The 16,326-nt window shown below is 38.5% G+C and overlaps 1 protein-coding gene across 5 annotated transcripts in view; it reads left to right on the top strand.

Annotated features, from left to right (window-relative positions):
- USP25 (ubiquitin specific peptidase 25) overlaps positions 1 to 16,326 on the top strand; it is a 192,489-nt gene that overhangs the window by 37,829 nt on the left and 138,334 nt on the right. For 4 of the 5 annotated variants that reach the window (XM_079766497.1, XM_079766498.1, XM_079766500.1 and 1 more), the window contains exons 2-3: positions 5,518 to 5,595; positions 10,498 to 10,642. In XM_079766497.1, the coding sequence (XP_079622623.1) occupies positions 5,518 to 5,595; positions 10,498 to 10,642 (223 nt within the window). The remainder of the gene's footprint in view (positions 1 to 5,517; positions 5,596 to 10,497; positions 10,643 to 16,326) is intronic. The other variant, XM_079766499.1, reaches the window with a different exon arrangement.

The raw sequence follows: 16,326 nt of genomic DNA on the forward strand, positions 1-16,326 counted from the left end.
TTATCCACTGAGCCAAACTGGTCAGGGCATCTCTTACAATCTCTTAACTCATTTACTTGTATCCACTTTTAGTAATGATATGTTATGAAAAAATTTGGCATACCATCATAGCCATTTTAAAGGGAAGACTACTTTTGCATGGTGTCTGGCTGTGTAAGCTACTGACAAAAAGAACACAGTATTCAGCCATGCCTTCTTTCATTTCTGATTTTGTTTTTTTGGATCCTCTCTCTTTGCTTCTTGGTGAGTCTGGCTAGAGGTTCATCAATCTTGTTTATCCTTTCAAAGAACCAGCTCTTGGTTTTGTTGATCTTTTGTATTGTTTCTTTGGTCTCTACATCATTTATCTCCTCTCTGATCTTTATTATTTCCTTCCTTCTGCTTACACTGGGCCTTTCTTGTTGCTCTCTTTCTAATTCTTTGAGTTGTAGGGTTAGGTAATTTATTAACATTGTTTCTTGTTTTTGGTGTTTTTTTTTTTTTTTTTTGCAGTAGGCTTGTAGAGCTATGAACTTCCCTCTCAAGACTGCTTTCGTTGTGTCCCATAGATTTTGGATTGTTGTGTTTTCATTGTCATTTGTTGCCATGATGTTTTTTATTTCTTCCTTGATCTCTCTGGTAACCCAGTCATTGTTTAATAGCATGATGTTTAGTCTCCATGTGTTTGATTTCTTTGGATTGTTTTTATTGTAGTTGATTTCCAGTTTTATGCCACTGTGATCTGAGAAGATACTTGGTATGATTTCTATCTTCTTGAATTTGAAGGGCCTTTGCCTATGTCCCAGCATGTGGTCTATCTTTGAAAATGTCCCATGTGCACTTGAGAAGAATGTATATTCTGTGGCTATGGGGTGAAATGTTCTAAAGATGTCAATTAATTCCATCTGGTCTAATGAGTCATTTAGGATTGATGTTTCTTTGCTGTTGTTTAGAGTATTTGTCCAATGGTGATAGTGGGGTATTAAAGTCTCCTACTATGATTGTATTTCTGTCAATCTCTCCCTTGATATCCTCCAGGAGTTTTGTTATGTATTAGGGTGCTCCTGTATTGGGTGCATATACTTTTACCAGAGTTATTTCTTCTTGTTGGATTGCTCCCTTTAGTATTATGAAGTGGCCTTCCTTATCTCTTGTTATGTCCTTTACTTTGAGATCTAATTTTCAGATGTAAGTATTGCCACCCCAGCTTTTTTTTCATTTCCATTCGCCTGGAAAACCTTTTTCCATCCCTTCACCCTCAGTCTGTGTGAATTTTTTTTTCTGAGGTGGGTTTCTTGTAGACAGCAGATATATGGGTATTGTTTTATTATCCAATCCGTTACCCTATGTATTTTGATTGGGGCATTTAATCCATTTACTTTTAAAGTTATTATTGATAGGTACTTATTTGTCGCCATTTTTATTCTATACCCCTGTGTTCCTTCTTCCCTTCCTCTTTCTTTCTTTCTTTCTTTCTTTCTTTCTTTCTTTCTTTCTTTCTTTCTTCTTTTTTCTTTTTTTTTTTTCAGCAGACCCTTTAGGATTTCTTGCATTGCTGGTTTGGTGGTGATAAGTTCCCTTAGTCCTTTTGTGTCTGTGAAGCTCCTGATTTCACTTTCAATTTTGATTGGTAGCCTTGCTGGGTATAGTATTCTTCGATTCAGACCCTTCCTTTGCATGACTTTGTATATTTCATTCCATTCCCTTCTGGCCTGATGAGTTTCTGTTGAGAAATCAGTTGCTAGTCTGATGGGGGTTCCTTTGTATGTTACTTTCTGTCTCTCTCTGGCTGCTTTTAAGATTCTTACTTTTTCATTGGTGTTTGCTAATTTAATTATAATGTGCCTTGGCGTCGGTCTTTTGGGTTTCATTTTGCTTGGGACTCTGAGCTTCTTGGATTTGTGTGTGTTTTTTTCCCCCTATATCAGAAACGTTTTCTGTCATTATTTCTTCAAACAGGTTTTGTATTCCTTGCTCAGTTTCCTTTCCTTCTGGAACCCCTATTATGCGGATGTTGTTTTGTTTCGTGTTGTCCCAAAGTTCCTTTAGGCTCTCCTCCTGCTTTTTAATTTTTTTTTCTAGAAGCTGCTCTACTTGGTTATTTTTTTCCATCTTGTCTTCTAGTTCACTGATGCGGTCCTCTGCTTCTTCTAGTCTGCTCTTGATGCTTTCTATTGAGTTCTTTATAGCAGCGATGTCATTTTTCATTTCTTCTTGGTTCTTCTTCATTTCCTCTTGGTTCTTACTCATATTGTCGAATTTGTCTTCCATTCTTTACAGCCACCTTATGATCATTTCTCTGAATTCTTTCTCTGACATGTTGTTAGTCTCTATTTCGTTTACTTCCTTTTCTGGTGATGCCTGCTTTTCTTTCCTATGGGGGCTTTTTCTTTGTCTCCCCATAGTCTCTCTTCTCTGGATGTCTGGTTATGTAGTTCTCTCTCTCCTGTGTTGATTTAAAGGCACAAAATACAACACAACCAGGTACAAAACACAGGGCACTGAATAGAAATGTATTCACGCTTTTGATAACCCCCAATAAAGGTGACCACCTGAGAAAGGCAAATTAGGGAATAGGAGAGAAAGAAGAAGAGGAGCAAAAAAAAAAAAAAAAAAAAAAGAAAGAAAGAAAAGAAAAGGAGTGTCATAATGAAATTGGGAAAAGGAAAAAAAAAGTAAGAGAGAAAAGAAAGAGACTATGAAAGAAAAGGGGATAAAACTATATATATGGGGAGAAAACTCCAATAGAACTGCCACTAATCCCTGCAAATGCCAGCAACAAGTACCTGGAGAATAATACAAACTACAAACAGCAACTAATATCAAGCGAGGCGAGGGAAAACAGAAGCGAAAAACAATCAAAAACAAAGCAAACAAAACAAAAAAATACGCAAAACAATCTCACAAAAAAGCATAAAGAATCGATATAGTCAACATTCAAGCAAACAACAGCATAAGAACAGAGAGAAAAACAATTTTTGGATAGTTAAGACAGAGAAGAGAGATGTGTGTATGGACTTGGAGCAGGGAATTGGAAATTAGATATATAAATAGGGTGATAGATATATAAGTAGTGTGAAATTTTAACAGTGGGTATACAGAAAGAATAGGGAAAATCTAAAGCAAGAAAAGGGTAAGAGAAACAGGACACCAAATGGGGAAAAGGTAGGAAGAGAGTGATGGCATAAAGGTAGAGTTGAGATAGAGTAAAATGATGCAAAAGGAAAGATGATAATAGAAATTAGAACACTAATCCCAAAGTATAATAAAGTGAAAATGAAATGATACTTAAAAAGAATAAAATAGCTGTAGTTATAATACTGATTGAAAATAAAAATGTAATAATTAAAAATGTAAAATCAAGTGAGGAAAAAAGGAAAAAAATTAGTTTCTTAAGTAAAAGATGAAGAAAATAAGAATTAAAAAACAATAAAAAAATTTTTAAAAAAAGTAAAAAAATAAAATGTGCAGTAGTGAAGGTCATTCACTTCCTCTATTTTTCTGTTTGGCACGCCTGTTTCCCAGTAAGGACAGTGTTGCAGATCCCTGCATTCCACTGCTCCTCAGTGTTGTAAGCCAGTCCTGATTTTTAAGCAGGTGGTGTCTTAATTTCTTGTATTCCTTTATGTTTGATTATACAAGAGTCAATTTGTGATTCAGCCCCTGGGTGGCAGTGTTTCTGGATTGACTTCTAGGCCTTGCTAGCCTTCTTTCCCTGTGGCAATCAATACCAGTTAGTGGAAGTGGGCTGCCTCAGAGCCGGCTCTCCGAAAGTCACTTCCCACTCCGATCCCCAGGTTCCAGAAAAACAACTTTCCCCTGCAGTCTCCCAGGGGTCCCCAACTGGGTAATCCTATGTGTTGGGCTTGGATTTGAAGAGGAAAAAGCCCAAGTGTGCAAACAGCGGGGCTGCAGGCAAGTCTGCGTATCCCCCTTTCCCTTTTGGATCTAAGCAGCAGGCACACTTTTAAGATCCGTAGGCTTTTCTTTTGCGCCAGAACAAAATGGGTTGCTTTTTAGAGATCCCTTTTGTTAGCATCTCTGAGGACCCCTTTTCACATTCATGGATCATGCCAACCCCAACAGCCACGGACTTTTCTAGGCACAGACCTTCCCCAGTCCTCCAGCTCCCACAGTGCGCGCGTTTCTCTCACCCGCCGGGACCAGAGACCTCACCTTATCCCAGGCGAAATCTGACCTTTCCATGGTGGAGTGTAGACCTCTTTTGAAACCGCGTATTTCGCCAATTGGGGACCGGTGTTCTGGGGCTCGCAGCTGTTCAGTTGTCTCCGCAGTTGCAACTTTTCAAGCTTCCGATAAGATCCACTTTCTTCTTCAAGATGGTGCGGTTTCCACATTGGAGCCGGTCGCTCTGAGAGGGAATTCAGTCGCAGTGGGGGCTGCCCGGTCAGGGCAACCCCATCCAGCAGTCCCCCACCCTCTCCTGGAGTTTAGCTGTCCTTTAACTCGCCAGCAAATACTCCCCTTGCGACCCTCAGCTGTTCCTTCTTTCTGCTCCAGGACAAGGCTCGGGACCCTCTGTCTATTCCGCCGCCATTTTTTTCTCCCCCAGGTTTCTTCTTTATAGTTACTTAACACTTTAGAATTCCTAGGAAGAAGCTTAAAACTATGCTACTGTCTTGTTTCTCATTAAGCTTTCACCCAATAGTTTTAGCATGCATTGATAATTCTTGACTGAATTATTACTGAGATGAATGTAAAATATTTTCAAGAAAGATTTTATCAGATCCTTTTATTCTTGGTGTTGTCTTGGGAACTTCTTTTAAGAAATACAGAGTTGTAGGGAGGAACATAGCTCTTAATTAGGGTAGTTCAGGGAAGGATTTGATAGTGGGATCCTATCCATCTCCCTCCTTTTCTCTCCAATAGATTATAATTACTGTATAGAACAATAGCACATGAACAGGTTTGAAGCAAATGGGAGCAAAAGATGAATTCTATTTAGGATCTTTTATGACAGATTGGAGAATGAGATGATTATCTTTTTTCCTCAAATAGATCTTAGGATTCCCATGATGTACTATACCTACATAGTACATGGCCTGCCAAAGCATGTCTTTTTCAGACATTCCAGGTGCCTGGATGCTGGCTGACCCAAGAGGCAGGGAGGAATTCCCAGAACTGCCTGACTTAAGTTAGTAGGGCCATCACCTCCTTGAAGTAGCCCAGTAGATACATTTTCCTTAGTTGTTCCTGGGTTTATCCATCATGCAGATCACTCCTTTTTATTTTGGGAGACATAAATGAGGTAGTGAAGACTAGCTTGAAACTTAATTCAGGAACTCTTATTCTTAGGGAGTAAGGTAAAAATTCCCTTTTGGTGGAATCATGAGAATGGAGTAAGGTCCTCCCCATAGCATGGTTCATTCTTCCTAAAAGAGTGAAATTTGTTCAGTCTCAAGTTCTTTTTTATTCTAGTTTATTTTGCATTTTCCATCCCACCCCCCCGCCCCCCGCAAAGTCATTTATATTTTCATATTTCAGAGTATAATAATTTTGGTTTTCCCCCTCCTTTAGCATCAGCAGACGTTTTTGAATCAGCTGAGAGAAATCACTGGGATTAATGACACCCAGATACTACAGCAAGCCTTGAAGGTATGACCTCTGTTTTATGACATAGTTCATGTTAACCCCTTTAGTCCTACTGCCTACCATGTTTGAAAGTTGAGTTTTTTTGTTATGCCATGTGGTAGTAGTAGAGATATAAGAAAGAACTTTTATAAAATAAGAGACTTAACATAACATACTATAGTTTTGAGCATGTTAGCTTCAGCAGCCTAATGTTCCAAGATATCATGGAGTGACAGATAACTCTCCGTAAGAAACACTTTCATGGCAAAATGGAGAGGTGTGAATCCAGATGCAGATGGCTGGTTTTACTCAAGAGCCATGCGTTAGAGTTTAAATGGGGTGGAGAGTGGGTTGGGTTAGAGAAAGAGGAGGAGAGAAGAGTAGAAAATTAATAGAGCATCAAAAGCTTTTTTTCTTTTCCTTCCAAGGAAAAGAATTATATTTTAATTTGGCTAACATTATATTTATTTCCAAATTATATTTTAATTTGGCTAACATTCAACTGATTGTACCTTATGAATATTCAACATCAAAACTGTTTAGTATATGCAACAAATAAAGTGCATGAGGCACCAGATGAGTCAGATCACATGGATACGTGCATTGAAAAGATCAAGTGGCCTGGCCTGAGTGCCTCGGTAGTTGAGCATCAACCCATGAACCAGAAGGTGGCTGGTTTGATTCCATGTCAGGGCACATGTCTGGGTTGTGGGCTCAATACCCAGTAGGGGGTGAGCAGGAGGCAACCAAACGATGTTGCTATCTCTAAAATCAATAAAAACATATTTTAAAAAAAGATCAGGTGAAGGAAAGATGTTTAAGAATTAGAACTGCATTTTAAATTTACAGCATTTGTGCCACTCTAGGCCTTCATACAACTTCAATCCTTTGGAACTTGCTCCATGAGGCAAAATTATGTAATTTTTTATTCTGAGCCCCAAATTCTTCATTTGTTTCTAGAAATAATTTATCATTTAGTTGAGTGTAATTATAATCATCATAATGATAGTTAGTGATCATAGCACTTGTTAGGCACTTACAGTACTAGCTGCTATTCTAAATACTTTATGTGGATAACATCCTTCTAATACAGTGGTTCTCAACCTTTCTAATGCCGCGACCCTTTAATATAGTTCCTCATGTTGTGGTGACCCCAACCATAAAATTATTTTCGTTGCTACTTCATAACTGTAATTTTGCTACTGTTAATGAATCACAATGTAAATATCTGTGTTTTCTGATGGTCTTAGGCGATCCTGCTAGCACAGGTTGAGAACTGCTGCTGTAGAGCCTAAGACCATCGGAAAACACAGATATTTACATTGAGATTCATTAACAGTAGCAAAATTACAGTTATGAAGTAGCAACGAAAATAATTTTATGGTTGGGGGTCACCACAATATAAGGAACTGTATTAAAGGGTCGCGGCATTAGAAAGGTTGAGAACCACTGTTCTAATAGCTCTATGAGGTAGGTATTATTTTCATCCCTTTTAAAAGATTAGGAGACAGGGGTTAACGTGACTTGCTTAAGACACACAGCTAATATGTGGAGGAGCTTAGAATAGGAACCAAGAAGCCTGGTTCTGGGGGTCCACACTGAACTTCTGCTTTTACTAGAAGCTTTGCTTCAGCTTTTTCCCCATTAGAAAAATGATGAGACAGTACTGTTTAAAGCCTTAATGCATGGGTTATGAAGCCAATGTATGTATTTGGACAGGAAGCAAAAGTGTTGTACTCAGCTTTTATAATTATGACATTTGGATGATTGCCAGTTTTTTCTTTATTCCGATAACATGACCAAATCACCCTGTGTGTGTTTTCAGACAGTGTCTTTCCCATTCTGTACCACTGAGTGGGAGTATACACCATTATATTGTCAGGGCAAATCTAGGAAATTTTCTTTTTTAATTTGCGAAATATGTAGAATGTTTAAATAATAATAAATTAATTAAATTCTTGTCCACATTTTCTTTGAGGTAAGTTGTGTGACTTTAGTTGTTTTTGTTTTTGTTTTAAACTTTTGATTCTGGTAACAGTAGCTGGCATGGGGGTTGGGGAAGACACTGTGCTTAAACCTTAACTATTGCCCAGTATAAATTTGTAAGATGTTTAATAATATCTCGACTCTCGCAGTTATAGACTGACAGGTAGTTTACTGTTGGGAGCCACAATGTTATTGATTGATTTCAGGACTTTTATTTTATTTTGAATATCTATCTTTAGCCCTCCAAAGTTAGTAAACTTTAGGTTGTGTAAATCCTGGTTGCAGTTTGTTATTGTACAAGATAGTGTATGAAATGCACTTAGCACACTTCTAATAAATATTAGCCATTATTATTGCAAATTATTTTACAACTAGTTTACTTATCCAACTATAAAATATGTTACACCCATATTTTGGAAGAATCATTCATTAAAGAATCTTATAATAATTGTGACAGATTCAGTTTAAAGCAGTGGTGCTTTTCAAACTGCACCCTGACTCTTTCTCTCTTCACTAGCTACTAGAATTGGAGTGGGAGTGCATTGGGGACTTCATTCTCCCATAGCTCAGGCCTCAGGTCTTGGAATCATCCTGATCTTTTTCTTTCTGTCACCCCCGCTCCCCCATATTTAATATGATAGAAAATGATGTTGGGCTCTGCTGCTGCCTTTTCTGTCCAATAATCTATTCTCAACAAACAGTAGAGCGGTCCTTTAAATGTGAAACCATACCAAGTCATTTCTGTCCAAATCACTCCACTGGCTTCCTGTTACATTCATGTGTGTGGGAAAATTCCTAAGGCCTGCACAGCTTGCATGCTCTGGTTTTCTGTTATAAAGATAACTTCATTATTAACATCTGGATTTCTTAATGTTGTTTGAATTAGCTGCCATAGAACTGTTACATGTATTAAGTGTACAGAGAAGATAGAGATAAAACTGAGCAAGTCATTCTTTTGTTGTTTTAGAAATTCTTAGTTTCCTAGCATTGGCTTTTTGTTTTTTCTAAATTAACTGTAGAAAAAAGTTGTGTCTAGGTATGCTTTTGATGAGAATTACATAAACTTTATTAGTATATATAGTTTGGGTGGGATCATCATCTTATCATTGAGCATTTCTGTCTAGGAGTTCTGAGTGTCTCTTCATATTATCAAGCTGCAGAATGTTTTACTATTTTCTTTCTACAAGCCTTTGACATTTGCTTAAGTTTGCCTATAGGCATGGATTCAGCATCCATATTAAAGGGAACATCTTTTATTGTCCTTGTTTATAGAAGTACTATTATAAATACTTATTTTTTACACTTTTATACAGCAAGCTCCAGAAAATATATTTTAGTTTGTTCATTGGTTTAGAAGTATAAGTTTGTGATTGACTTTTGTTAAGCAGATATGAAAGTAATGGAAAAGTAAGGAATTAGTAGTTATTTAATTGATTTTTACATTGTATTAGTAGTTTTAATTAATAGAAACAGGAATTACAATTGATATAGTATACTTTGTTTACAATGAATTTAGGGTACAAAATTAGAATCAACAATAATTTAAAATCTGAAAACAATTTTTGCTATTACTAGGTGTAGCGGTTAATAATGAGGATTTTTTTTAATAGATGGAGTTACACATATGTTGATATATATGCAATTTGATATGTATGCTATTTTGTTGTATTGACAGCAAGCTTCAAAACTTCATATGTCAAATTTTCTGGAGGTGTTAACATCATAGATATTTTTACGCTTAAAAATGTCGAATTTCGTGCCAAAAAAAAGCATTTGCAGGAAGTTTTAATTCATTACTTTATTTTGAAGAAAAGTTCTGCTGAAAGTTATTGTATACTCCAGGAAGCTTATGGTGAACATGCTCCATCTCAAGATACTTGTGAATGCTGACTTAAACACTTTAAAAGTGATGATTTTGATGTGAAAGACAAAGAATGTCCAGGTCAACCGAAAAAGTTTGAAGACCAACAATTACAAGCATTATTGGATGAAGATGTTTGTCAAACTCAAAAACAACTTGCAGAAAGATTAAACGTTGCTCAGCAAACAATTTCCGATCGTTTACAAGCAATGAGAAAAATTTTAAAGTAAGGAAAATGGGTGCCACATCAACTGAACGAAAGACAAATGGAAAACCGAAAAGTCATCAGTAAAATGTTGCTTCAACGGCACGAAAGAAAGTCTTTTTGGCATCGAATTTTGACTGGCAATGAAAAGTGGATTTATTTTGAGAATCCCAAGTGCACAAAATCATGGGTTGATCCAGGTCAACCATCAGCATCGACTGCTAGTCCAAATTGCTTCGGAAAGAAGACAATGCTTTGCGTTTAGTGTGATCAGGAAGGTGTGGTGTATTATGAGCTTCTAAAACCAGGTGAAACTGTTAATACTGATCGCTACTGACAACAAATAATCAATTTGAACCATGCTTTGATCGTGAAACGACCTGAATGTTCCAGAAGACACCGCAAAGTAATTTTGCTTCATGATGACTCACCATCGCACACTTCAAAACCAGTTAAAGACACGTTAAAAGATCTTGCCTGGGAAGTATTAACCCACCCGCTATATTCACCAGACCTTGCTCCTTCAGATTACCACTTGTTCTGATCAATGGCACATGCATTTTCTGAGCAGCACTTCAAAATGTACGAAGAAGTAGAAAATTGGGTCTCTGAATGGTTTGCTTCAAAACAAGAAAAGTTCTATTGAGACGGTATCCACAAATTACCAGAAAGATGGGGAAATGTGTAGCTAGCGATGGACATTACTTTGAATAAAGCACTTTTGATGTTTCTCTTACCGTGTTTTCTTTGGTTACAAAATCCGCCATTATTAACTGGTACACCTAGTATTAGTTGTTATGAAGAAGATTACATAAATCATGAGATGTATAGAAATAGTTCAAAATATTTGATGTTCTGTTCTTGATATTTGAAGGACAGTAATGGAAACTTGGAATTAGCAGTGGCTTTCCTGACTGCAAAGAATGCCAAGCCCCCTCAGCAGGAAGAGACAGCTTACTACCAAACCGCGCTTCCCGGCAATGACCGGTACATCAGTGTGGGGAGCCAGGCAGACGCAAGTGAGTTTACTTCTCCTTCTTAATATTTAATACGATGTAATGAAAAAACACCATGGGAATATATTCATTTGTTTAAGCAGAGGTGAAGGACAATAAAAGATCTACTTTAAACTTGGTTATTTTTAGTGTATGTGAAAGGAGCATATATACATATCAGCATTATATATATTTTTTTCCAGTTTAGTAGGAGTAAAAGATTGTATTTAAGTTATTTATCCTTTCATTGAGCATTTCACATAGTAATTATTGTTTGAAATAGGGAGTAGCTACAGGTGTTACTCATTAAAGAAACAAACTTTTCTAGAATTTTAAGTGGGAACAGTCATTTCTTTTATGGAATTTAAGTGTTGTAGCAGCCTTAATATTATTTTTGAAGATAAAATATTATTTCTGACTAGAGGCCCAGTGCGTGAAATTCGTGCACCGAAATGGGGGGTGGTCCCTCAGCCCAGCCTGCACCCTCTCCAATCTGGGACCCCTAGAGGGATGTCTGACTGCCCGTTGGGATTAGGCCTAAATGGGCAGTCGGACATCCCTCTCACAATCCAGGACTGCTGGCTCCCAACTGCTCGCTTGCCTGCCTGCCGGATTGCCCCTAACTGCTTCTGCCTGCCAGCCTGATCACCCCCTAACTACTCCGCTGCCAGCCTGATCGATGCCTAACTGCTCCCCTGCCGGCCCGATTGCCCCTAACTTCCCTCCCCTGTAGGCCTGGTCGCCCCCAACAGCCCTCCCCTGCTGGCCCAGTCACCCCTCACTTCCCTCCCTTGATAGCCTGCCTGGTCACCCCTAACTGCCCTCACCTGCAGGTCTGGTCACCCTCAACTGACCTCCCTTGCAGGCCTGGTCGCCCCCAACTGTCCTCCCCTGCAGGCCTGGTCACCCCCAACTGCCCTTCCCTGCAGGCCTGGGTCCCCCCCAACTGCCCTCCTCTGCAGGCCTGTGTCCTCCTCCCAACTGCCCTCCCCTGCCGGCCTGGTCGCCCTCACCTGCCCTCTCCTGCAGGCCTGGTCGCCCCCAACTGTCCTCTCCTGCAGGCCTGGTTACCCCCCAACTGCCCTCGCTTTCAGGCCTGGTCCCTCCCAACTGCCTTCCCTTGCAGGCCTGATCGCCCACTACTGCCCTCCCCTGGTGGCCATCTTGTGGCGGCCATCTTTGACCACATGGGGGTGGACATCTTGTGCGTTGGAGTGGTGGTCAATTTGCATGTTACCTCTTTATTATATAGGATTACTGATAGGTTTACCATTTAAAAGACTTTCCTTTACCTCAACTCCTGCCCTTCCCCAAATAAAGCTTTTGGGAAATGATTTATTATCATGTAATAAAACTAGTGACCTGGTGCATGAAATTCATGCACATTAAAAGGGGATTAATTAGAGGAAATAATTTAATATTGCTATTTGCCCTTTCTCTATAATAGAAGTGTCAGAGATGAAGGAAATTAGTAAAATGTATATGAAAACCTTCCTCCTATCAGAGTCTGGGGAGCACCACGGGACCCAGAGTCAAGTCCCCGTCCACCCACATGCACCTCAAAATTGTGTGAGACTCAGACCTGGCCAGCCCCCCACCCCGCATTGGGCTAGATCCTGACCTGGCCAGTCCCACCCTTGTCAAACCCTGCCGGGCAGGGGGTGTAGCCTCAGGTCCCCTGGCCCAGCGCCAGGATGGGGGGTGTGCCTTGAGGTCCTCCATCAAGCCCTGCCAGGTGGGGGACATGGCCTGAGATCCCCTGTCTTGCCCCGCCAGGCGGGGGGTGTGGTCTGAGGTCCCCCGGCCTGGTGCCGGGGTGGGGAGTGCGGCCTGAAGTCCCCTGTCAAGCCCCACCTGGTGGGGGCATGGCCTGAGGTCCCTCGGCCTGGCGCTGGGGCGGGGGGAGCAGCCTGAGGTTCCCTAACCCAGCACCAGGACAGGAAGCGCACCTTGAGGTCCCCTGTCAAGCCCCGCCGGGTGGGGGCGTGGCCTGAGGTCCCCTGTCAAACCCTATGAGGGAAGGGGAGGGCATAGCCTCAGGTCCCTGCTGATTGCTCGTTAAGGCTCCTTATGGGAACTTGTCCTCAGCTGTGGGTGCAGCCATCTTTGTGACGGAGTGGTGGTCAATTAGCATATTCCCTCTTTATTAGATAGGATAAACACACATATGTACACCCAGACACAGATACACATATACATATGGAAAATTTTGCATGGGATACTAAGTTTTCTTTAGAGTATTAATGTTTATATAACAATGAGTTTTTTAAAAATATGAACATTTACCTTCTGTAAAATGTAGGTATTTATTTTTATGCATTCTGGACCTGAGAAGTTTGATTATTAACTTGTATTGAAGAGAATTTCTGATTTTATTTATAGACTTTAAGTTAGACAGCAATCAGGAAGAACCCATCGCATAGATGTTTTATAGCTATTGATTGGCATTAAATACTGCTTAATTCTTTTTAATAAAATATTTTCATTTCAAATTTTCAAGGTGATCTTTATATTTTTGCTTCACAAATTACCTTAGGTTAGCCAAAGCTGGAATACTCCAATAGCACACAGATAATAGGTGTGGGAGAAGTTTTATACACATAAGCAGACTTTGCTTATGTCCAGGTTCAAAACACACTGTGTTTTGGCCTCTGTCTATATCTCTAACTTCCTTTTCTCCTGTTGTCCTCCTCTCACTTTGCACTGTCATGATACAGAATGGCTTGAAGTTCTCAGACCCCCAGTGCTATTTAATCTCTTTGTCTTTACATTTGCTGCTCCTTCTGTCTGGAGTCCCCTCTAGCCTTTACCTCCAGCTTCATTCCTTCTGGTGTAAGACTTAACTCAGGAGCTGCTGGTTCTGGAATGTTCCCCGGAAGTAAGTGCTTCTCTAGCAGCTAGAGCATACTTTTGTCTTAAAAGAGTACTACTGTGTTATTTTCAAATTATATGTGCCATTCTTGCTTACCAAACTGGAAGCTTAACAGGGCAAGAGACCATTGATGTTCCCGGCATCATACTAGAATGTCATAGTGTCTCAAAAGTATTTGTTGAATTATTTTTAAATATATAATAAGCTGTTTCAAAACCAATAAAAGGGAACAAGTTTGTAGCAAGAAAAAGAGAAAAAAAAGAGGTAATTAAAAAAGGTGAAAAAGGAGAAGTCCATAAATAAAGGAGGAATGAGTGAGAATAACATTAAGTTCTGAGACTTGGGGGGAAAACCAAATTAGGTAGAAAAGGGAAAAATAGAATGATTTTGATTAAAGGCAACTGCTTAAAGTGAAGGAAACAGGGAATTGACTAAACATGGTTCAGGGTTCTAGTTGAATGGATGAAAAGATATTAGAATGAGAGCTGAGAATTCTTAATATAGATGGTAGACTTTGTGACATGAGATATCATATATAGGTATTCAGGGGAGGTAAGATTTATAAGACTGTTATAAACAAAAGAAAATGTCTTATTTGCTGTGAGAAAGTCAGGAAATATTGTTTAAGGCAGATGTTAACACCTGTTCAAGATTTTAGACAAAGGAATAGTGAAATGTGGATAAAAAGAGATTTGAACAGGAGCCCTGAGGGAAAGGGCCACCTGATTTTATTTTTATTTATTTATTTTTAATAAGTTTTTATTTATTTTAGAGAGAGAGGAAGGGAGAGGGATACAGAGATAGAAACATCGATGAGAGAGAAACATCAGCTGCCTCCTGCATGCCTCTTACTGGGGATCTAGCCCCCAACCTGGGCATGTACTCTGACTAGGAATAGAACCGGTGACCTCTTGGTTCATGGGTTCATGCTCAACCATTGAGCCACATGGTCTGGGCACAACCTGATTTTAGAAGACATAGGTCCCATTTTCTCATAAAGAAAATTTATGTGTGTGGCTCTTGAAAAATATCCACTAAATAATTTTACATTTCACTTGAAAGAAATGGTAGAGAAATGGACTTTCTGGTTTCATCTCAACTGATTTGACAGTTGTATTGAGCAAATTGCTTGCTGTTGTGGTTTCTTTCTTGATAAAATGTGCTGTCCTACCCAGATGTTAATTCATATTTAATCATTCAATAATTTGGATAGCATGTTCATAAAGTTGGTTTGAGATTGAGAAGAAACTTTCTGAAATAGATGTGGTGACTGTATTATTAATAGTATCAAACTGAGGAAAGTAGCTGAGGAGGTAACAGTAATTCTTTTCCATTTAACAAACCTGTGCCATATTTTATGAAGTTTTAAGAAGTACATCTGCCTTTAGGAAATAGTCTTGATTCAATATTTAAATTCTGTAGTGTCGTAATAATTTTACGTGGTTTAAAACTGAGAAAGTAAGGAGATGTCATGCATTCAGCAGATTCTTTAAATTATTGTGCTGTTATTGCTGAAAGAATCAAAATCTTTTGTGTATTTTAACTGGGAAAGAGTGGTAAAACGTGGGTAGGAAAGAGAAATAATTACAAATGAAAATGTATTTGAACACAGGCCTCTATTGAAAAATCTGCGTTGGGTGCTTAAAGAATGTGTAGTGTTGAAGTGATCAGAGTGTTAGGAAGTTTTCCAGGGATTGCTCTAGATGCATGTCAAACTCAAAGGCTAACATGGGCCAGATAAACAAGGTTTAAGTTTATGTGGGCCACAAAAAAACAAAAGCTTTAATTTTCATAGAAACATAGGTTTATTTTGATAGAGACATGCTGACTACAAAGGACTGAAATAAATGAGTAATTGTTAACATAAAATAATAGAACATTTTAATAAAAATTAATATTTATTCTTGAGCATTAACTTACCAGACACTGAGTAACTGCACAAATTAATAAGTGTAAATCAAATAAACCTATTTTTCTTGTTCTCCGAAAGCGAAATATTTCCTGTTGCAAGCACGGAACAAGTCAGTCCAAGACTAATGATGTGGCAATTGGCTGCTAAAATATTCGCTGCTAGTATTGGTGGAGAGAAATGGTGTGCCTTGCGTGTAAGGGAAATGAATGCAACACAATTATAGTAATCAGTCATTAGTGAACATTGTAGTTCGTTATTAATAATTATGTATAACAGGATATTGTAAAAATTAAGTTACGAAATTTTTACTAAAACGTTTCTCACATACCGTTATATTGGCTGGGCCGCAAAAATATTTGTGTGGGCCACATGTGGCCCGTGGGCCGCGAGTTTGACATGCTTGTTCTAGATATAAAAACTGTTTTGAGCATTTTCTTTACTTTATGTGAAATACATTGTTACTTGAAAGTTGACCACAGTTTAACTTATTTCACTTATTTCTTTTAAAAATGGCAGGGGTTTTTATTTTTTAATTCCTTTTTTTAAAGTATGTGTCTGTTACAACGAGAGCTAAAGCATAACCAAAGCCTTGCTAACTTTAAGTGTGTCATCTATAGCAATGTGGTCAAACATCTATATTTTGAAATTAAAGTCTCTAATGCAAAATACATATGATTCTTTGTTGATATAAGCTGGAATATAACCTTATAACTATGGGTCTCTTTTACAAGGAGTAAAATAACAAATTTTTACTGACTAGAAAAATTTAGCTTGTAAACTAATATCTTACTGGTATAGAAGTTATATTTGGGATTTGTGGGGAAATTTTTATTTATGCATACCAGGCTACATCAGATGGTAAACTAAATCATTCCATTTGATTTGAAGAACACATATTTGTGAACCTTCATTTAATATTGAAGA

Source organism: Cnephaeus nilssonii, assembly GCF_951640355.1.
Source record: "Cnephaeus nilssonii genome assembly, chromosome: 3".
Lineage (NCBI taxonomy): Eukaryota > Metazoa > Chordata > Mammalia > Chiroptera > Vespertilionidae > Cnephaeus > Cnephaeus nilssonii.